Raw genomic sequence first — 22092 nt, forward strand, 5'->3', positions numbered from 1 at the left:
ATTGAGAGTTTGGATCAGAAATTGGCTAGCTGAAAGAAGGCAGACGGTGTTGGTTGATGGGAAATATTCATCCTGGAGTTCAGTTACTAGTGGTGCACAGCAAGGATCTGTTTTGGGGCCCCGATGAGGGCGTAGGAGGATGGGTTAGTAAATTTACAGATGACACTAAGGTCAGTAGAGTTGTGGATAGATTCAAAGGATGTTGTAGGTTACATAGGGACATAGATAAGCTGCAGAGTTGGGTTGAGAGGTGGCAAATGGAGTTTAATGTGGAAAAGTGTGAGGTGATTCACTTTGGAAGGAGTAACAGGATTGCAGAGTACTGGGCTAATGGTAAGATTCTTAGTCATGTAGTTGAGGAGAGAGATCTCGGAGTCCAGATACATTGATTCTTGACAGTTGCCACCCAGGTTGATAGGGTTCTTAAGAAAGCACGGTGTTTCAGCTTTTATTAGTAGAGGCATTGAGTTTTGGAACCCTGAGATCATACTGCAGCTGTACAAAACTCTGGTGCGGCCACACTTAGAGTATTGCGTAGAGTTCTGGTCACCACATTGTGGGAAGGATGTGGAAGCTTTGGAAAGGGTTCAGAGAATATTTACTAGAATGTTGCCTGGTATGGAGGGAAGGTCCTATGAGGAAAAACTGAGAGTCATAGAGATGTACAGCATGGAAACAAACTCTTCGGTCCAACCTATCCATGCCGACCAGATAACCCAAGAGACTTGAGGCTGTTTTCGTTAGATAGAAGAAGATTGAGAGGCGACTTAATTGAGACATATAAGATAATCAGAGGGTTAGATAGGGTGGACAGGGAGAGTCTTTTTCCTCAGATGGCGATGACTAGCACAAGGGAACATAGCTTTAAATTGAGGGGTGATGGATATAGGACAGATGTCAGAGGTAGGTTCGCTGCTAGGGTGTGGAAAGGACAGCCTGCAACAGTGGTAGACTTGCCAACTGTAACGGCATTTAAATGGTCATTGGATAGACATAAGGACAAGAATGGGTAAAAACAAGGACTGCAGATGCTTAAACCAGAGTCCAGATTAGAGTGGTGCTAGAAAAGCACAGCAGATCAGACAGCATCTGAGGAGCAGGAAAATCGACGTTTCGGGCAAAAGCCCATCATCAAGAATAGGGGCAGGGAGCCTCCAAGGTGGAGAGGTAGCGTAGAGTACAATAAGTGAATGGGGGTGGGGATGAAAATGATAGATTGGGGAGGAGGGTGGGAGAAGGTAGCAAAGAGTACCATGGGTGAATGTGGGTGGGGATGAAGGTGATAGGTCAGAGAGGAGATTGGAATGGATAGGTGGAAAGGAAGATGGGCAGATAGGACAAGTCATGGGGACGGTGCTGAGCTGGAAGGTTGGAACGGGGGTGAGGTGGGAGGAGGGGAAATGAGGAAACTGTTGAAGTCCACATTGATGCCCTGGGGTTGAAGTGTTCCGAGGCGGAAGATGAGGCGTTCTTCCTCCAGGTGAGGGAGCAGCGGTGAAGGAGGCCCAGGACTTCCATGTCCTCGGCAGAGTGAGAGGGGGAGTTGAAATGTTGGGCCACAGAGCGGTGCTGTTGATTAGTGCAGGTGTCCCGGAGATGTTCCCTAAAGCGCACTGCTAGGAGGCGTCCAGTCTCCCCAATGTAGAGGAGACTGCATCAGGAGCAACGGATACAATAAATGATATTGGTGAATGTGCAAGTAAAACTTTGATGGATGTGGAAGGCTCCTTTGGTGGCAGGGGAAGGTTCCAGGAGGGGAGGTTGGTTGTAGGGGGGCATGGACCTGACCATGTAGTCACGGAGGGAGCGGTCTTTGCGGCAAGTGGTGAGGGGTGGGGAGGGAAATATATCCCTAGTGGTTGGGTCCGCTTGGAGGTGGCGGAAATGTCGGCGGATGATTTGGTTTATGTGAAGGTTGGTAGGGTGGAAGGTGAGCACCAGGGGCGTTCTGTCCTTGTTACGGTTGGAGGGGTGGGGTCTGAGGGCGGAGGTGCGGGATGTGGACGAGATGCGTTGGAGGGCATCTTTAACCACGTGGGAAGGGATTTGTAAAAAATGTCAGTGTCAAGTCGGTCGTCATTAATGGAGATGGAGAGGTCCAGGAAGGGGAGGGAGGTGTCGGAGATGGTCCAGGTGAGTTTAAGGTGAGTATGGAATGTGTTGGTGAAGTTGATGAATTGCTCAACCTCCTCATGGGAGCACGAGGTGGCGCCAATGCAGTCATCAATGTAGCGGAGGAAGAGGTGGGGAGTGGTGCCGGTGTAATTACGGAAGATGGACTGTTCTACGTAACCAACAGAGAGACAGGCATAGCTGGGGCCCATACGGGTTCCCATGGCTACTGCTTTGGTATTCACCTGGAAACTTCACCAACACATTCCACTCTGACTTTAAATTTACCTGGACCATCTCTGACACCTCCCTCCCCTTTCTGGACCTTGTTACGGTTGGAGGGGTGGGGTGGAGTGGATAGGTGGAAAGGTCATGGGGACGGTGCTGAGCTGGAAATTTGGAACTAGGGTGAGGTGGGGGAAGGGGAAATGAGGAAACTGGTGAAGTCCACATTAATGCCCTGGGGTTGAAGTGTTCCGAGGCAGAAGATGAGGCGTTCTTCCTCCAGGTGTCTGGTGGTGAGGAGCGGCTTTTGCCCGAAACATTGATTTTCTTGCTCCTTGGATGCTACCTGACCTGATGTGCTTTTCCAGCACCACTCTAATCTGGACATATGGATAAGAATAAAATAGTGTACGATAGATGAGCTTCAGATTGGTTCCACAGGTCGGCGGAACATGAGGGCCGAAGGGCCGTACTGTGCTGTAATGTTCTATGTTCTATATCAGACTGGATCCGTCAAAATGCAATTCAGTCTCACCTCCCCTTAGATGAAACTGACAATTGCTCAAAAATTAACCAGCAGACTGGTAATAATGCCTTAGAAACATAGAAACATGAAACACAGGAGCAGGAAGAGGCAGTTCCTCATGATCATGGCTGATCACCCAACTCAATAGCCTAATCTTGCTTTCTCCCCATAACCTTCGATCTCATACCTAGCTGTCTCTTGAATACATTCAATGTTTTGGCGTCAATTCCTTCCTGTGGTAATGAATTCCATAGGCTCACCACTCTTTGGGTGAAGAAATGTCTCCTCATTGCCATGCTAAATGGTCCACTCTGAATCCTCAGACTGTGACCCTGAGATCTGGACACACCCACCATCAGGAACATCCTCCCTGCATCTACCCTGTCTAGTCCTGTTAGACTTTTACAAGACTCTGAGAACCTCCCTCATTCATCTGAAATCCAGTGAAAACAGTCCTAACCTCATTAATCTCATACATCAGTCCCACCTTCCCCATAATCAGCCTGGGAAACCTTCGCTGCTCTCCCTCAAGAGCAAGAGCATCCTTCCTCAGAAAAGGAGACAATACTCTAGGTATGGCCTCACCAAGGCCCTGTGTAACTGCAACCACACATCCCCGCTCCTGTCCTCAAAACCTCTCACATGAAGACCAACATCCCATTTGCCTTCTTTACCACCTGCTGCACCTGCACGCTGACCTTCAGCGAGTGGTGCACAAGGTCACCCAGGTCCCACTGCACACTCCTCCCAGTGTACACCCATTCAGGTAGGAATCTGCCGCCTTGTTTTTACTTCCAAAGTGAATAACCTCACACTTATCCAAATTATACTGTCATTGATTTGCGTACTTACCCAACCTGTCCAGATCATGCTGAAGGATCTCAACATCCTCATCACAGTTCACCCTCCCACCCAACTTGGTATCATCTACAAACTTTGAGGTGTTATATTTTGTTCCCTCATCCAAATCATTAATATATACTGTGATTTGCTGGGGTCCCAGCACTGATTCTTGTGGTACTAGTTACTGCCTGCCAATTTGAAAAGGACCCATTAATTCCTAACCTTTATTTCCTCTCTACCAACCAGTTTCTATCCTCTCAATACACTTCCCCCAATCCCATGTGCTTTACTTTTGTACAATTTTTTTTTTATGTGGGACTTTGTCAAATGCTTTCTGAAAGTCCAAATATATCACATTGACTGGCTCCCCCTTGTCAACTCTACTCATTCATCTACGTCTTCATAGAATTCCTTTGTCAAGCATGATTTCTCCTTCATAAATCCATGCTGATTCTCCTTTCTACACTCTCACCTCCTTTGGTTCCTTTTCCCTTCTCCCCATTTCCTACAAAGGTAAACCATCTGAAAGAAATTCCTGCTCCAGCCCTAACCCTGATTTCATTTCACCCTCCAGTTACTTTTGAAATCTCCCAGGTCCTTTCCTTGTCTCACCATGTCCGTGACAACAGATTCTTGACCTCACTACCCACTAACAATTCAGCTGTCTTTTCTGGGCATTGTTCTAGCTGATACTATAAACTCTCTCCCTCTTGCAAAACTGCTGTCATGGCTTCTTCGTATCCACAAAAGTTTTGGTAACATTCTAGACTGTAGATACTTCAGCTTCCTCCATCATCTCTATCATTCCTGAACTTCACTTTCTCTGCACAGTCATCTGTCTCTTGCTTTCCTTTCTTAACTATCTTAGTTCTATATTCTGCCCCTCCCTTTGAGTGTCTCCTGTTCTTCTTTCTCTGCCTTTTTGTCTCTTGCTTGCTTTATTGGTCATTTTTGTTTTTGTTTAATCAAAAATAGTGAGAAAAGGCATCACCCTAAACCATTTCCTCTTTATGACTCCGCAGCTACTCAGCTGTTGTGGATTTGCAGCATCTGCACAGATGTTTTTTCAATTCTTCAATGTTCAGCAATGACCATAGGTACAACAGAAACCTTCCATTAATGAAAAAAAACTTTTGTTCATGAAAGAGCCATTGTGATTGATTTTTTTAGGAGACTGGGGGGGGGGGGGGGGGAATCTTATAGAAGTCTATAAGGTTGTGAGAGGCATGGATAGGGTGAATGCAGTCAGTCTGTTTCCCAGGGTTGGGGAATGGAGAACCACACAGCAATAGGTAAGGTTAAGGGGAAAGAATTTTAAAAAGGAACCTGAGGGTCAACGTTTTTACAGAGGGTCATATGCAGAACAGTATAAAGACTCGCCACCTTTCTCATTTAGCATTCTCAGTTCATTATTTTTATTGTTACACAAAGCCCCATGAAGTATTTTCCGCAATAAAGATGCAATAAGAATGTAAGTTTGTCATCCGAAAAAAGCAGCCGGTTTTGCACAGTAGACATGACAACTGACTCAATATAAACCATACACTGTTTATTTAGCTGCTGTTGTGCTGAAATACAAGAGAATATGGTTTATTACATATTGTACTGAGATTTCCAGAACAATACGGTCAGTAATCAAAGCATTGTACATGTATAAAAGGTACTTTTGTTCCAGTTATATTAGCATGTGTGTTGAAACTTGCCTAGTATTTTGTTAATCTGCCCCATCCCCTACCCTGTTAGATTAAACAGATATCTATCCTTGATTTTGCAAATAAATTTGGAGAGTATGGTTCCTTTCAGAAGACCATATTGCGTTTAAGTTAATTGAAGATAAAGAGAATGCTACAAAGGCAGTTTTCTCTGCTCTCCCCTTCCTCACTGGTGCAGCCAGGTCACTCTGATATCACCTGGAATAAAGCAAATCTAACATCACACTTGTTCATGTAGTCTGCATTCCTCATCCCCACAGAAATACTTTAACACTTGTTTTTTCTTAAATAAGACCGAGGTTTGGGGGGGGGGGGGGGGTGGTGGAGGGGGCGTGGGCCTTCTAGACCATGTCTTATCCTCTGCCTCAATGCCATTTTCCCAAGCTATTGCCATATGACTTGATGTCATTAGTAACTGAAAATATATTCACCTCTTTATTGAGCTTAATGACTGATATTCCACAGTCCTCAAGAGCTGAGAATTCATCCTTCTGAGTGAAGATGTTCCTGCTCATCTCAGTCCTAAACGGTTTGCCTTCTATTCTGAGACTGCTTTCCCTGGTTCGAGAATCCCGCTCTGCCAGCGGAAACACCCATTCTGCACCAAATCTCTCTATTCCAAAAATAAACTTAGAAAATACAAGGAGGCCATTCAAAATGATGACAGTTGATGATCCAACTCAGTACCCTGTTCCTGCATTCTCCCTAACCCTTTGATCCTTTTAGCCCCAAGAACAATATCTAACTCCTCATTGGCCTCAATCACTTTCTGTGGCAGAGAATTCCACTGGCTTGCCACTCTTTGGGTGAATAAACCTCTCCTCATCTCAATCCTAAATGGCTTCCCTGTGTACTTAGACCTTGAGCTGGAAATGTGTTGCTGGAAAAGCACAGCAGGTCAGGCAGCATCCAGGGAACAGGAGAATTGACGTTTCGGGCATAAGCCCTTCTTCCTGAAGAAGGGCTTATGCCCGAAACGTCGATTCTCCTGTTCCCTGGATGCTGCCTGACCTGCTGCGCTTTTCCAGCAACACATTTCCAGCTCTGATCTCCAGCATCTGCAGACCTCACTTTCTCCTACTTCGACCTTGAACCCTGATTCTGGACTCCTTGGTCACCGGGAAATCTATATATTGTGAGCTTCTATCAGCTTGCCTCTCATTCTTCTAAATTCCAGAGAGTACTAGCTTGATCTGCTTAATCTCTCCTTCTAGGACAGTTCCCCATCCCAGGGATGAGTCTGGTGAACCACTGCTGCACTCACTTAATAGCAAGAATATCTTTGTTTAGGCAGGGGGACCAGACAGAACTCAAGACTCCAAAGTGCAGTCTCGCCTGTGTTCCACACAGTTGAAGCACGTCTACTTTGCTTTTGTATGTCTTCACGGGTAATATTTTCTCTTGATTTGGAGCAGGCAAGGCTTATGACAGTGCAACCTGGGATACGGCCAAATACAGACTCAGTTGCCTTGGCAGAACAACGGTTTAAAAATTTTCTTGTGGATGTGGGCATTGCTGGCTGTCCAGCATTTATTTCCAATTCCTAGTTGCGTTTGAGAAGATAGTGACGAGCTGCCTTCTTGAAGTGCAGTCCATCTGAGGTTAAAAAAAAAACTAGCCAGAGTAGCCCTGTCTGGTAGAAGGCAAGTATATCAGGACAGACTTTGACTGGGTTACGTCTTCCATGGCTGGCTAAAGATGAACGGCCAATTGAGGAAGGTGCCTAATGCCAGAGCTAGCATGACTCTGAAAACTGGAACTAAATTAAAATGACCACAAAATGTTCTTCCCAGATAAACCTTCCTTGTCTTGGTCAAGGAATGCTATTAACATCAAATGTAATAAACTACAGAAAATATTCCCTTCTAGGTGTAAAATATATGGACACACAAAATAGCAAAATTTAATTTAAATAATTCCATGTTTCTCCCTTCCTGAAGATCTAGATAGTTACAGTGTCCAGGGGGCAATAGGAAATCCTGCTTTTTCACAGCAGAGGCTGACATTGTATCATTTGTTGTCTGACTGTCCAATCATCTTTCCAATAAATATTACAGTCATTGGAAAGTGGATTTGTACTCTCCAAAAGCCTTCCACATCTTCACATCCATTAGCTTTGAACTTGTTGAAGGGCTTGTGCAGCAGATTGCAAGACTTTGCATTTCAGGGGCATACTGTCAATACTCAACACATTCAGAACAGGGACAGCACGGGATAGATACAGAGTAATGCTCTGCTTACGCTGTCGGAACAGTACAGGAGTAAGATAGATAGAAATCTATCTGTACTCTTTTAAACTGAAAGTAAAGCTTTCTTGACACTGTTCCCTGATTGCAAAACTGCAGAGTGGATGGAGGATGTTCCTACTGGTGTCCACCTTCAGGGTTACTTTGACCTGCTGCCTGCTGGTCCAGATTCCTAAGGGATCCACGACATCTGTGTTGCCTCCTTCAACCTGCATGTACCTTCCTAGGAAGGTCAGGACATCTGCTCCTCCAGAATACTGAATGACCTGGACAGAGTGGACATTGGGAAGATATTTCCATTAGCAGGAGAGACTAGGACCTGAGGGCACAGCCTTAGGAAGACCTTTTAGAACGGAGATGAGGAGAAAATTCTTAAGCCAGAGAGTGGTGAATCATTGCCACAGAAGGCTGTGGAAACCTGGTCATTGAGTATATTTAAAACAGAGATTGATCCCCTTGACAATCAGGAACCTACATAAAGTTACGGGGAGAAAGTGGGAGAATGAGTTTGAGAAACTTCTCAGCCATGATTGAATGGCAGAGCAGATTCGATGGGCAGATGGCCTAATTTCTACACTTGTGTCTTATGGTCAGGCACACCCATGTTAGGTATGATAGGGGTTAGGGGTGAGATAAACAGAAAAACTTCCTTTACACAATCACCAACAATCATCCCCAGGACAGGGACACTGTGGGGTTACATATAGAGTAAAGCCTCCTCTACTCTTTTAAACTGAAAAAAAAGCTCTGTCTATAGGGTCCCTGACTCTCTCAAGGACATGTACAGCAAAGGCTTAAATACAGAGTGAATTTACATTTGTTAATGTAAGCCTTTCCCTCATCTTTCTTATTACAAAATAACAGCTTTGTGAATGGATGTAGACAGCGAACTTGCACAGTATTGAAAATATTTACATTTGGTATATATTGCATAAATAGCTGTTTCTAATCAAGCTCACAAGCACAGTGTAGCCATTTCATCTATCAGTGCATTCAAAATGGAACTGAATGTCTATCATGAGGAAGAAGAAAAGCAAGTACTTGTTAATCCCATCGATTAGATTTAGCAATATAAGATAGTCATCAAGAAATCAAAGGCATGGTTTAGAACCTTGCACAGAGCAGACAGTATTGCTCTATATAAGAGGAAGCTAATTTTAAAAACACAAGGAAGATAGAGTGAATTCAATGAAAACCTTGTTTATCATAGACATTATTATCAGAAACCAAAGACTCCATAAGTAGCTCACACATTCTCAGACTTGGGAGAAAACAATATCTGACAGGGTGCTCACATCAGTGTCACTCGTTGGAAAAGGCGTGTGCATGAACAATAAGCAAGACAGTGATGTCAGATAGTTTAAATCTAGGCTAACAATTAAGAATTGCCACATTTGTGAGGGATGTGAACACAGCCAATGTGTGTGATGCTGTACCTTAAACACAAGTTCCTAACTTAGGATAGGAGAGGAAATGGAAAGTGAAAATATTTAAACTGAACTGGTTTGTGCAAAAGATTCACAACATAGATGTTAACACTGGTCAAGTCTGGAACTAGTAGGTGAAATTACTGGCTTTATACATAGCAAACAATTGACCCAAATAGCTAACCCATTTGCACTATGCAAATCTGAGGTTACATTACATTTGCTTGACCAATTGTAGACATTTAACTGCTACCAACATTTTTTTTTAGAAAAGCAGAAGGAAATTATAACTTCCCACTTAGTCATGAAGAGGATCCCATGTTATAAATGCAAGTTTGTATATGGCTGGCTGCATCTTTGGCATTGCTGGCATTTTGGAATGCCTCACTTCTTGTACACAACTTGTCTAATGTATGAAGGCAGTTATTTCTCTGTTCATCTCACTGTTTCTCTTGCTACCCCTTAAATAGCCCATTTAAAATCAGTCTTCTTCACTTAATATTTATCTGGGCGAAAGTGAGGACTGCAGATGCTGGAGATTAGAGTCGAGAGTGTGGTACTGGAAAAGCACAGCAGGTCAAGCAGCATCCGAGGAGCAGGAATATCGACGTTTCGGACAGAAGCTCTTAATCAGAAATGAAGCTGGGACTGTCGGGGGTGGAGAGATAAATGGGAGGGGGGTGGGGCTGGGGTGAAGGTAGCTGAGAGCAAATATTTATCTGCTTTTGTGTACTCTTCCCCAATTTCTGAGAGTGCTCAATCTTTTCTTCTTTCAAGGTGACTCTATGTTCAAGACTATGTTCAGGTACCAGTATTCCAGTGCTATTGATGACAAGAGACCCGGCCCCACCCAGTTCAGTTGTTGACTTTATAAGATTGTATATATTCTGCCAGCACCATGAAATCCTAAACATAAGGTAGATTGTAAAATGAAAATATTTAATGCCCAGGTCTACACACCTTTCTTCTCCAACCAACTCTTGACTCTCATCCAACTTTTAAAGATTCTTTCATTACAGTGAGTGGATCAGAGTGCTATCTTCCTTGTCTTGCTGTATGTTACTGCACTTATCTAAAATCTGATATTTGAAGCATTTGTATATGGTTAACTGTTCTTACAATTTATAGCAGTGTTCGATATTCTGCACCTTTAAACAAAAATCACCAATATAAGCACCCAACAACTAGCAGTCTGAGTACTTATGGTTCAACTCCACTTAGTTTAGTAAATTACATAGAGCATTAAAACCTCCTAAATGTCCCAAGAAGCTTGGGAATTATTTTTGAAGCTTTCTTTTTGTCTCCACTGTCTGTGTCCTTCGAATCTTGTGATCCATCACCTTGTTGGCCTGGAGAAGTCTCTTCTTTTGAAGAGTCCTCTTTCTTGTAGAAAACTTCAAACCTGCTGTATACTCGTTTCTCTTTTCGAAAACTGTCCATCCTCTTAATTAAAGGATCTATATAGTCAGGTGTATCCTGGGCTTTGCCTTTGTTTTTAATCGAGTTTGAAAACCTTGCTGAGACACCAAATTGCTGCTTTTTATCAGAGTCTGTTTTATCTGACTCAGGAGTAACCTTTTCCTCTGATTCTCCAGGAGTTATATTCTCATTGGTGCTGGCATGATGCACTTTGGCACTCTCAGCTCGATTCTTCTGGCTGTTGGCAGAGATTTGCTCTAGGATGACCTTGGTATCATCTCGAAGATTGCTGCTGTAAAGGGCATTGGAGGTAGATGTGGAAAACCTGCTTCCTTGGACTGTTTGTAAACCTTTGGGTGCAGTGGGGTTGACTGGAGTCCTACGTGGTTTCTCCTCTTTCTCGGAGTTGGCAAGTACCATCTCACTATGGATAGTTTTTGATGGCTTTTCAGGATTCTTATTTTCTATGGCTGGAGTCAGAGGTTGCCCTACGTCGACATTGCTGTGCATTTCTTTTGATTTTGTATCACCAGGAAGGTTGAGAGAACCTTTCCATCTTGAAGGACTCTTTGAAATGGAATTTAAAATTGCAGATTCCACTCCTGTCTCATCCTCTTTACTCTCTCTTGTGTCCAGACACACAGCAGATGAATGCATCTTAATCTTTGCTAAATTGCCATTAGCATCTTCCAATTTTGAGGTAGAAGAGGATCTTTGGGGATTGCTAGCATTATTTGGAGAAGCTGATTCAGAGGGTGGGAATCCTGGCTGCAAAGACTCAATAGCTAACTGAGAGGGTGGGGGTCCTTGCTGCCCTGCTACAGAATTAAAGGCCTTTTCTGGTTTGTCCAGAGGCAGCTTTTCAGTCTTTGCTGACAGTACGACATGTGGTGTTTTAATTTCTTTTGATAATGATGTACGCTGGGTCATTTTGTTAATGGCATCTTGTACCTTTTTGCTCAGTTGAAGGTCTACTTTTGGCCTTGCTTTATGTTGGTCACTCGTTTGAGTGTCTGGGTCATGACCACCCAAAGCAGAGTCAGTCTGCTGCCTACCCAGGTCCAAATCTAGTGGTTTTCCAATAAAAACCTCTTTGGAATTTGGTTCAAATGTTTTGGGAGTTTCATTTGGCAAGTTCTTGTCAGGCATTGAATATTGGATTAGTTTGGTTTGGTCATTGCTACTATTTTCCTGCAAATCTGCAGCTGCTTTAGATTCCCGAATCCCTTCAGGTTCCTTTTCTTCTTCCTGTTTCTGCTCCCTGATGCTCCGGATTCCTTTCCCTTTTTGTGCGATATGTTGTTCTGTTTTGGAATTATTGAAGATCAGTGAAGAACGCAGTCTGGAGCTCCTTTGCAACATAGGGTTGAGTTTACTACGCATGGATTCATGTTTTGCCAACTTCATATTCCGCTCCTCAAATCCTTTATCCGATGAAAGAGATTGGTCATCAGTTAAGTCTGCTTTTGGAGACTTTGAGTTATAGAAATCCAAACGTTTATAACTTGTAATATGTGTAGGTTCTCTGAACAAGGGTTTCTCTAAAGGTGCTGTGTTTTGCCTTGAAACATGAAGCACTTCGTTGTTGCTCTGAGATTCATCTGGTATAGAAACATCATCTTCAAGCTGCTCGGGGTGCTCATCCTGATAACTGAAATAGGAGCCAATTCTCCATCTTCTCAGCCCATGTTTGGTGGGTTGATCATCAGACTTTCGACCCAGACTGGACTCTGTGAAAAGCATTTTTGGATCCAGAACCTGTTTCTGAGTTGGTGACTTTTGACAGGCATATGATTGGCCAATGTTGGGCCGCTTCTGTATTTTCTGCCCTAGCCTTCCATCACCTACTGGATCAAGATCACTTGAACCATGCCGGACCTCTTTGGAGGAGTTGGAAGGTTCATAGTTTGCCGGAAGTGGATGGAGCGGTAAACCAGTCAGACAGGACTCTTCACGATTCTTTAGATCGTACCAGTGCCTTGGTTGTTCTGCTGACTCATTGTACTGATGCTGAGTTGTTCTGTTTTGTCTAAATCGTTCAAGTATTCCCAGGCCATCATTTAGATGCTTACTGTTAAATGAGCTGAACCTATTCCTTGTTAATCCAGGCTCCAAAGGATACCTCTTTTCTCTGAATAATTGCTCAGATCTAGCATCTAATTCATCATAATGCTCACTTATTCTTCCGTATCTACGTTCCATAGAATCGTAACTTTCAAAAGTCCCTTCTGCATAACTTCTCCTTTTAAATGCGTTAATTTCCATCTGCTTTGCTCTCATAACAGCACTGGATGTAGGATCAAACCGAAAATCGTCCTGTTGAATCTGTGTAAACTGTCTCATGAAGCCTCTGATGCCAACTTCCTCCTTGTTTTGCCTGTAGACATCATTCTGTCTAAAACTGTGGCCAAACTGATCACGATCTGGGTCTGCCCATGAATAACCAGAATGCTGTGAAAGCATGTCCTCTTGATGCTTAAATCTAGGGCTTTGTTTGCGTCGCCATCTGTCAGTAGGCTGGTATGGTTTCACTGTGTAAAAATTATCTGGTTCTGGCATGAGATTCTCTACACCAGGGAGAGGGTGAGACTGGGCAAAAAGAATTCGAAATTCTTCATCAAAAATTGCTACAAGTTCTCCCTGAAATCGTTGAACAATACTGCGATGAATCTTCTCAAAGGACCACATAAAGCTGGAGGATAAGGAAAGAGAAATTAAATAGTACCATTGCATTAATGAACATTCAATCTCAAACATCACTGATGATCATAGTTCTGTTCCCTAGAAACATTCCATAAAAACCGAACACTCCACAAAACACTCCTAGTAACATTCTGGACATGGAAATGGAGATGAGTGCCACTACTGCCTTCAAAGCCAAACCAGTGGCTGCCATGTCATTTCTTTTAGGTAAGAGATCATCATCACCTCTAGCAGAACAAGCTTTAATTTCTCATTGTCTGAGACATATTTAGCAAATTTGCCAAGAATGAGTCTTTAACAAACTTCCACAAGCTTCCTCCATTACTTATTTCAATTGTCTGACAGTTTTTATTAATTTCCTTTGAACGCAGATGCAATTCCATTTGGATCTCCCCAGATCCTAGCCTCTCATCATTAAAAAATATTCTTATTTGCCTTTGGTGGAGCTAAAATAAACGGCCTTACAATTCTCCACTGTGAACTCTACCTACCATTATGTCACTCATTCAGTTAATCTGTCCATGCTCTTTTGTAGGTTTAGATTTAGCCTCTTCCTTGTCTGATTGATGAAAATGAAAGGTCCATTCACATTTTTCAAGTTCTTTCACAAATGACTACTGAAGCAAACAGCCAAACTTTATTCACTCAGCCCAAACTGACTTTACAGAGTGGAGTTCCTGTCTTGATCAAGACAATCCTTTCAACTCTCAGATTAATGTATGAGAGAAAATAGGTCTATGTTCAACAGTGAGTAAACAGCGCACATGCAGCAATGAACTGTGAAGATAAGACAAGATGTGGGGGTGCTAGTGTTGGACTGGGGTGGACAAAGTTTAAAATTACACAACGCCAGGTTATAGTCCACCTGGTTTATTTGGAAGTACTTGCTTTCAGAGTGCCTCTCCTTCAAATTAGTATCAACAGCTTGTAAACACCTCAGGCTGTTGGCATTAGAAACAGGTTTTTCCTGTGGGAGATAATGATCTTGCACTGGATTAAAAGGGCTGTGTATCAGTATTAGCATACTGCATGCTTCAGGTGGAATTCTTGACCTGCAGTGATAGTGTCCTAACATCTGAGCCAGGAGGCCTGGTTCAAGTACCATCTGCTCCAGTAGTACTAACATCTCTAAGAAGGTTGATTAGAAAATACCTACTGCATGCTTCAGAGGTTAAGTATTCTGATAAAGGATAGTTAGTCTATCACTTACCTGTAGGAACCACAGAGAACTGCATTACAATCCACCAGCATGAATCGTTCTATCAAGCTGCCAGTAAAAGACATCCCAGATTTGCAGGTGTAGGTTGATCCTGTTAATGTCCTCACTCTCAGGAACTGAAGAGAACGAAAAAAGATAGGTCACATATAAGGTAGTCTCCATTTCTGTTTACTCACACTGTGGTGTGGCAGCACTTTATCATTAAACTCACTTGTAACTCATTCAATGCCTTTTCAACTAGTGAATAAAGCTACCCACTAGAGACTACATGAGGATTAGCAAATCCCACCACTGGCAATTTTAACTTAATCAGGCTAACACATTGTGGGTGACAACGGAAAAAGAAATTTTCAGAAGAACTCAATGATTCACTAATATCTTACAGGGAGCCATCTTTACTTTTCATGGCACATAGATGTCACCATTAAGGCCAACATTTGTTGGTTATCCTTAGTGAATGACTTACTCAACTCATTTAGGATAATTAGGGCAATTAAGAGGCAACTACTTCACTTTGGTTCTGGAGTCCCGTGTAGATCACAAGAACAGTACCTTCTTCCTTAACGACTTTAGTGATCCAGGTAGGTTTAAAAAAACCTTTGACTAGCTATATATTCCAGATGTATCAGGTGAATTTAAATTCCACCAGCTACTGGTTACCATTACACACTGTCTCTAGCCCACAAAGTTCTCCAGTCTTATACAATGTTACTGGTGTGGTGGTATCATTGTGCAATTGAGGGTTTGATCGATTATTTCAGAACCAGTCGTGTCACATGGATGTTGCATTTGGCCTGGCCCTGTGGTCCCCAGTGTCCCTGCCAATTTGATTCATTATTAAGAATGGCTTAAAGCACAACATACAAAGATGGCTAAAAGCCATGACAACATTCCAGCCACAGTAAGATCACAAGATCATATGAAACAGGAGCAGCCGTAGGCTATTCAGCCCATTAAGCCTGCTCCACTATTCAATAAGCTCATGGCTGATCGGATTGTGTGCTCAATACTATTTTCTCACCACAGCCCTCTAACATCCCCAATAATTCAGGCCAAAACAAATGTCTGTGTAACTGTAGGACTGTAACAAAGACTGGAGTACTTTGTGGGCTAGGGACAGTGGTGTAATGGTAACCAGTAGCTGGTGGAATTTAAATTGATTTCATTCATCTGAAAGAGAGACAGGATTAATATCGATGTTTTAGATGAGACAGAGGAGGAGGAAGAAGTAGTTGCATTACTGGTTAGGGAGCATATCATGGCAGTGTTGAGGGAAGATGCTCTGGAGTAATCTTGCTGCTCATCAGTGCATTGAGTATTGGAGTTGGGAGGTCATGTTGTGGCTGTACAGGACATTGGTTAGGCCACTTTTGGAATAATGCATTCAATTCTGGTCTCTCTGCTGTAGGAAAGATGTTGTGAAACTTGAAAGGGTTCAGAAAAGACTTACAAGAATTTTTTGCCAAGGCTAGAGAGTTTGAGCTATAGAGAGAGGCTGAGACTCGGATTATTTTCCCTGGAGCATCAGGGTGACTTTAGGGTTTATAAAATCATGAGGGGAATGGATATGGTGATTAGCCAATGTCTGTTCCCCAGTGTAGAGAAATTAAAACTAGGGGGCGTAGGTTTAAAGTGAGAGGGGAAAGATTTAAAAGAGACCTGAGGAGCAACATTTTCACACAGAGGGTGGTACGTGTATGGAATGAGTTGCCAGAAGAAGTGGTGGAGGCTGGTACAACTACAAAATTTGAAAGGAATTTGGATGGGTATATGAATAGGAAGTGTTTAGAGGGATATGGGCCAAATTCTGACCAATGGGACTAGATTAATTTAGGATATCTGGTCGGCATGAACGAGTTGAACCAAAGGGTCTGCTTTTCTGCTGTACAACTCTTAGTACTATGAGTATAGCTCAGGAATAGGAAAGATGCAGTTACAATGCTGGGATTATACTACAGACCTCCCAGCTACCAGTGGGAGATAGAGGAGGAGATAGAGAACAAAGAACAAAGAAAATTCACACCCAGGAACAGGCCCTTCAGCCCTTCAAGCCTGAGCTGATCCAAATCTACTGTCTAAACCTGTCGGTCAATTCCTAAGCAACTGTATCCCTCTGCTCCCCACCTACTCATGCATCTGTCCAGACACATCTTAAATGAATCTACCGTGCCTGCCTCTACCACCTCTGGTGGCAACGTGTTCCAAATGCTCACCACCCTCTGTGTGAAATATTTGCCACATGTATCCTCCTTAAACTTTCCACCTCTCACCTTGAAAGCGTGACCTCTCATTATTGAATCCTTCACCCTGGGAAAAAGCTTGTCTCTATCCAGCCTGTCTATACCCTTCATGATTTTGTAAACCTTAGTCAGGTTCCCCCCTCAATCTCCTTTTTTCTAATGAAAATAAAGATATGTAGTCAGATTCTGGAAAGATGTTAAAGTAATAGGGTTATTGTGGTGAGTGACTTTAACTTCCCCCATATTGACTGGGAATCACTTAGTGCCAGGCATGTGGATGGAGAGCAATTTGTTAGGTGTGTCCAGAAGGGTTTTTTGAAACAGTACGTGGATAGTCTGAGAGAGTTGTTGTACTGGACTTGCTATAGGAAATGAACCAAATGATCAAAGTTTCACGGGGAATAGTGATCATAGTTCTGTAAGTTTTCAGAAACTTAAAGATAAGAGCAAGAGTGAACCTTGGATGAAGGTATTAAACTGGGGTCAGGCCAATAGTAGCCGAATTAGGCAAGAATTGGAGAATGTGGATTGGGAGCAGCTTTTTTGGATAAATCCACATCTGACATAGGGGAATGTTTTAAGGACCAATTGTTTAAAGTATAGGAAGGCATGTTCCTGTGAAAATGAAGGTCAGGAATGGCAGGATTCAGGAACTTTGGATGTCAAAGGAAATTATCAATTTTTAGTCAAAAAAAAAGGGAAACATACCTAAGGGCTAGGCAACTAAAAATAGATGAAATCCTTAAAGAAGATAGAGAAAGTAGGAAGGGACTCAAATGGGGAGTTAGGAGGGTTATATTCTGGCAGATCAACATAATGAACTGTTGAGTGTCTTGAAATGTATTAAGGCTTACAGGTCCCCAGGACCAGACGGAATATATCCCAGAATATTGTGGGAGACAAGGGAGGAAATAGCTGGGGCCTGAACAGATTTCTTTTCATCCTTTTGACCTCAGACAAGGTTCCAGAGGACTGGAAAATGGCCAATATCGTTCCTTTGTTTAAGGAGAGATACAGAGATAATCTAGGTAATTATAAGCTGGTGAGATTGATGTCAGTGGTAGGGAAGCTTTTTGGAGAAGATACTGAGAGACAGGATTTATTCACATTTGGAATCAAATGGATTTGTTAGTGATAAGCAGCATGGGTTTGAGAGGGGAAGGTCATGTCTCACCACTTGATTGAATTTTCTTTGAGGAGGTGACAAGAATGATTGATGAGGGAAGGGTAGTGGATGTTGTCTACATGGACTTTAATAAGGTATTTAATAAAGTACCTCATGGCAGGATAGTACAAAAGGTAGTCTCATGGGATCGAGAGTGAGCTGACTAGATGGACACAAACCTGGCTTGGTCATGGAAGACAGTATCAGTGGAAGGATGCTTTTTGGAATGGAGATAAGTAACTAGCCATGTTCTGCAGAATGATTAATGCTGAAACCTTTGTTGTTTGTAATATATAGAAATGGACTGCAGGAAAAGTGGGTGGTAATTAGTAAGTTTGCGGAAAAGAGCAAATTTGGTGGAGTTGTAGATAGTGAGGATAGAGCATCAAAAGATACAGTGGGATATAGATAGCTTGCAGATTTGGGCAGAGAAAAGGTTTAATCCAGTCAAATGAGAGGTGATATATTTTGGAAGATCAAATTTAAATGCCAATTATACATTTAATGGCAGAGCCCTTGGGAGCATTGACATACAGAGGGATCTGGGCATACATGTCCACAAATCCCTGAAAGTGGTAACACAGGTGCTTAAGATGGTCATTAGCCTTCTTTACTGGGGTATCGAATGTAAAAGTTTGTTGAGTTTTATACAGCTGTAACACAACTTTAGTTAGGCCATACTTGGAATATTGTATGCAGTTCTGGTCACTAGACTACCGGAATATGGATGCTTTGAAGAGGATGCAGAGAAGGTTTACCAGGATGTTGCCTGGTTTGTAAGAATTTAGTTAAGAGGAGAGGTTGGATAAACATTGAAGATAAGAACTAAGAGCAGGAGTGGGCAGTCTGGCCCTTCGAGTCTGCTCCGCCATTCAATAAGATTTTGGCTGATCTTTTCATGGACTCAGCTCCACTTACCCGTGTTTTAACCATATCCCTTAATTCCTTTATTTTTCAAAAAATGTATCTATCTTAGCTTTAAAAGTGATTACTGAAGTAGCATCAACTACTTCACTGGGCAAAGAATTCCATCGATTAACAACGCTCTGGGTGAAGAAGTTCCTTCTCAGTTCATCTCTAAGCCTGTTCTCTAATTATGAGGCCATGCCCTCTTGTCCTAGTTTCACCTGCCAGTGAAAACATCCTCTCTATTTCTACTTTATCAATTCCCTTTATAATATTATATGTTTCTATAATATCCCCCCTCATTATTCTGAATTGCAATTAATATAATCCCAATCTATTCAACCTCTCCTCGTAAACCAACCCCCTCAACTCTGGAATCAACCCAGTGAACCTCCTCTGCATCCCCTCCAATGCCAGTACATCCTTTCTCAAGTAAGGAAACCAAAATTGCACACATTACTCCAGGTGTGGCCTCAGCAGAACCTTGTACAGCTGTAACATAACCTCCCTGTTTTTAAACTCAACCCCTTTAGCAATGAAGGACAAAATTCCATTTGCCTTCCTAATTATACACTATAGCTGCAGACCAACGTTCAATGATTCATGCACAAGGACACCCAGGTCCCTCTGCATAGCAGCATGCTGCAATGTTTTACCATTCAAGTAATAATCGGTTTTGCTGTTACTCCTACCAAAATAGATGACTTCACATTTATTAACATTGTTTTCCATCTACCAGACCTTTGCCCACTCATTCAATGTATCTATTTTGCTGTGCAAAGTTTCACAATCCTCTGCACACGTTGCTCTGCCACTCATCTTAGCGTCATTGGCAAACTTTGACACCGTACATGTGGTCCCCAACTCCAAATCATCTATATAAATTGTAAATAATTGTGGTCCCAACACCGATCCCTAAGGCACACCACTAGTCACTGAATGCCAACCAGAATAGCACTCATTTATCCCACTCTTTGCTTCCTGTCAGTCAATCAACCCTCTATGCTAATACTCTACCCCGAATAGCATGCATCCTTATCTTAAGTAGCAGCCTTGTGCGCGGCACCTTGTCAAAAGCCTTTTGGAAATCTAGGTACACTGCATCCACTGGGTCCCCTTTGTCCACCTTGCTTGAAATGTCTTCACAGAATTCCAAAAGATTTGTGAAGCGTGACCTGCCCTTCATGAACCCATGCTGCATCTGTACAATGAGACAATTTCTATCAAGATGCCCTACTATTTCTTCCTTGATAATAGACTCAAGCATCTTCCTTACTGCAGAGGTTAATCTCGCTGGTCTATAATTCCCCAACTTTTGTCTACTTCCCTTTTTAAACAGTGGCATCAAACTTGCTATTTTCCAATTTGCTGGGACTGCCCAAAGTCCAGCAAATTTTAGAAAATTATCGCCAGTCCACCTGCTATTTCTCCCACCATTTCTTTTAGTACTCTGGGATGCATTCCATCAGGGCCAGGAGACTTGTCTGTCCTTAGCTTTATTAGCTTACCCAACACTAACTCTTTCATAATAATAACTGTTTCCAGTTTCTCACCTACCTTCGTCTCTTCGTCACTTACTGGCATTTTATTAGTATCCTCCACTGTGAAGACCAATGCAAAATACCTGTTCAATGCCTCAGCCATTTCGTCATATCCCATAATAAACTCAGAGTGTTTTAACTGAAAAGATGGAGGCTGATGGGAGGCTTGATAGAGGTCTACAAAATTATGAGGGGCACAGATAGGATGGATAGTCAGAGGCTTTTTCTCAAGGTGGAAAGGTCAACTACAAGAGGGCACAGGTTCAAGGTGAGAGGGGAAACTTTAAGGGAGAAGTGCAGGGAAAATATTTTATACAGAGGGTGGTGGATGCCTGGAACGCATTTTCAATGGAGGTGGTGGAAGCAAGCACGTTAGCAATGTTTAAGATACATGAATGGGAGACGGACAGAGGGATAGATAGCACATATGGGCAAGAGTAGCAGATCTGAATAAGAACTAGGAATTGGTGCAGATTTGGTGGGCTGAGAGGCCTGTTCCTGTGCTGTATTGTATAGTATAACTCAGTCTTTGGAATTTATTCCACAAACTAATTACCTCTTGAGAAAATAAATACGTCTTCATCTCCAACCTAAACAGGAGATCCCGTTTCTTTAAACATTGTGGCCTAGTTTTAGAATCCCCCACAGGGGTCAACATTTTGTCAGCATCTACCCTATCAAGCCTCCTTGTACTTTACATATTTTACTAAGGAGAACAAAAGGTGAAGAAAGGCTGAGAGACTTGAACCTGTTGTCATTGGCAAGAAGATGTCTAAGATGGGATTTGATAGAGACATACAAGATGATCAGAGGATTAGATAGGGTAGACAGTGAAAGTCTTTTTCCTAGGATGATGACGTCAGCGTGTACGGGGGGGCACAACTACAAATTGAGGGGTGATAGATTTAAGACAGATTCTTTACGCAGAGTGTGGTAGACAATAGACAATAGGTGCAGGAGTAGGCCATTCTGCCCTTCGAGCCTGCACCACCATTCAATATGATCATGGCTGATCATCAGTATCCTGTTCCTGCCTTATCTCCATAACCCTTGATTCCACTATCCTCGAGAGCTCTATCCAACTCTTTCTTAAATGAATCCAGAGACTGGGCCTCCACTGCCCACTGGGGCAGAGCATTCCACACACTGCCCTCTGGGGCAGAGCATTTCACACAGCCACCACTCTCTGGGTGAAGAAGTTTCTCCTCTTCTCTTTCATAAATGGTCTACCCCGTATTTCTAAGCTGAGTCCTCTGGTTCGGCACTCACCCATCAGCGGAAACATGTTTCCGGCCTCCAGAGTGTCCAATCCTTTAATAATCTTATATGTCTCAATCAGATCCCCTCTCAGTCTTCTAAACTCAAGGGTATACAAGCCCACTCGCTCCAGTCTTTCAGTGTAAGGTAATCCCGCCATTCCAAGAATTGACCTCGTGAACCTACGCTGCATTCCCTCAATAGCCAGAATGTCTCTCCTCAAATTTGGAGACCAGAACTGCACACAGTACTCCAGGTGTGGTCTCACCAGGGCCCTGTACAGCTGCAGAAGAACCTCTTTGCTTCTATACTCAATCCCTCTTGTTATGAAGGCCAGCATGCTATTAGCCTTCTTCACTACCTGCTGTACCTGCATGCTTACCTTCATTGAGTGGTGTACAAGAACCCCCAGATCTCTCTGTACTGCCCCTTTACCTAAATTGATTCCACTTAGGTGGTAATCTGCCTTCCTGTTCTTGCCACCAAAGTGGATAACCATACATTTATCCACATTAAACTGCATCTGCCATGCACCTGACCACTCACCTAAC

The 22092-nt window shown here is 42.8% G+C and overlaps 2 protein-coding genes across 2 annotated transcripts in view; one reads left to right on the forward strand and one right to left on the reverse strand.

Annotated features, from left to right (window-relative positions):
* LOC122550356 (latent-transforming growth factor beta-binding protein 3-like) overlaps positions 1 to 8725 on the forward strand; it is a 34986-nt gene extending 26261 nt beyond the window's left edge. The window contains exon 7 of the mRNA XM_043691086.1: positions 8604 to 8725. Coding sequence (XP_043547021.1) covers positions 8604 to 8725 — 122 coding nt within the window. The remainder of the gene's footprint in view (positions 1 to 8603) is intronic.
* A 1003-nt stretch (positions 8726 to 9728) lies between these two features.
* Positions 9729 to 22092, reverse strand: part of LOC122550216 (protein FAM83H-like) — a 76229-nt gene continuing 63865 nt past the window's right edge. Inside the window, exons 3-4 of the mRNA XM_043690975.1 lie at positions 14424 to 14548; positions 9729 to 13202 (exon numbers count right to left, since the gene is read on the reverse strand). Of these exons, the coding sequence (XP_043546910.1) occupies positions 10334 to 13202; positions 14424 to 14548 (2994 nt within the window). The 3' untranslated portion in view covers positions 9729 to 10333. The remainder of the gene's footprint in view (positions 13203 to 14423; positions 14549 to 22092) is intronic.

Source organism: Chiloscyllium plagiosum, chromosome 5 (genome assembly GCF_004010195.1).
Source record: "Chiloscyllium plagiosum isolate BGI_BamShark_2017 chromosome 5, ASM401019v2, whole genome shotgun sequence".
NCBI lineage: Eukaryota > Metazoa > Chordata > Chondrichthyes > Orectolobiformes > Hemiscylliidae > Chiloscyllium > Chiloscyllium plagiosum.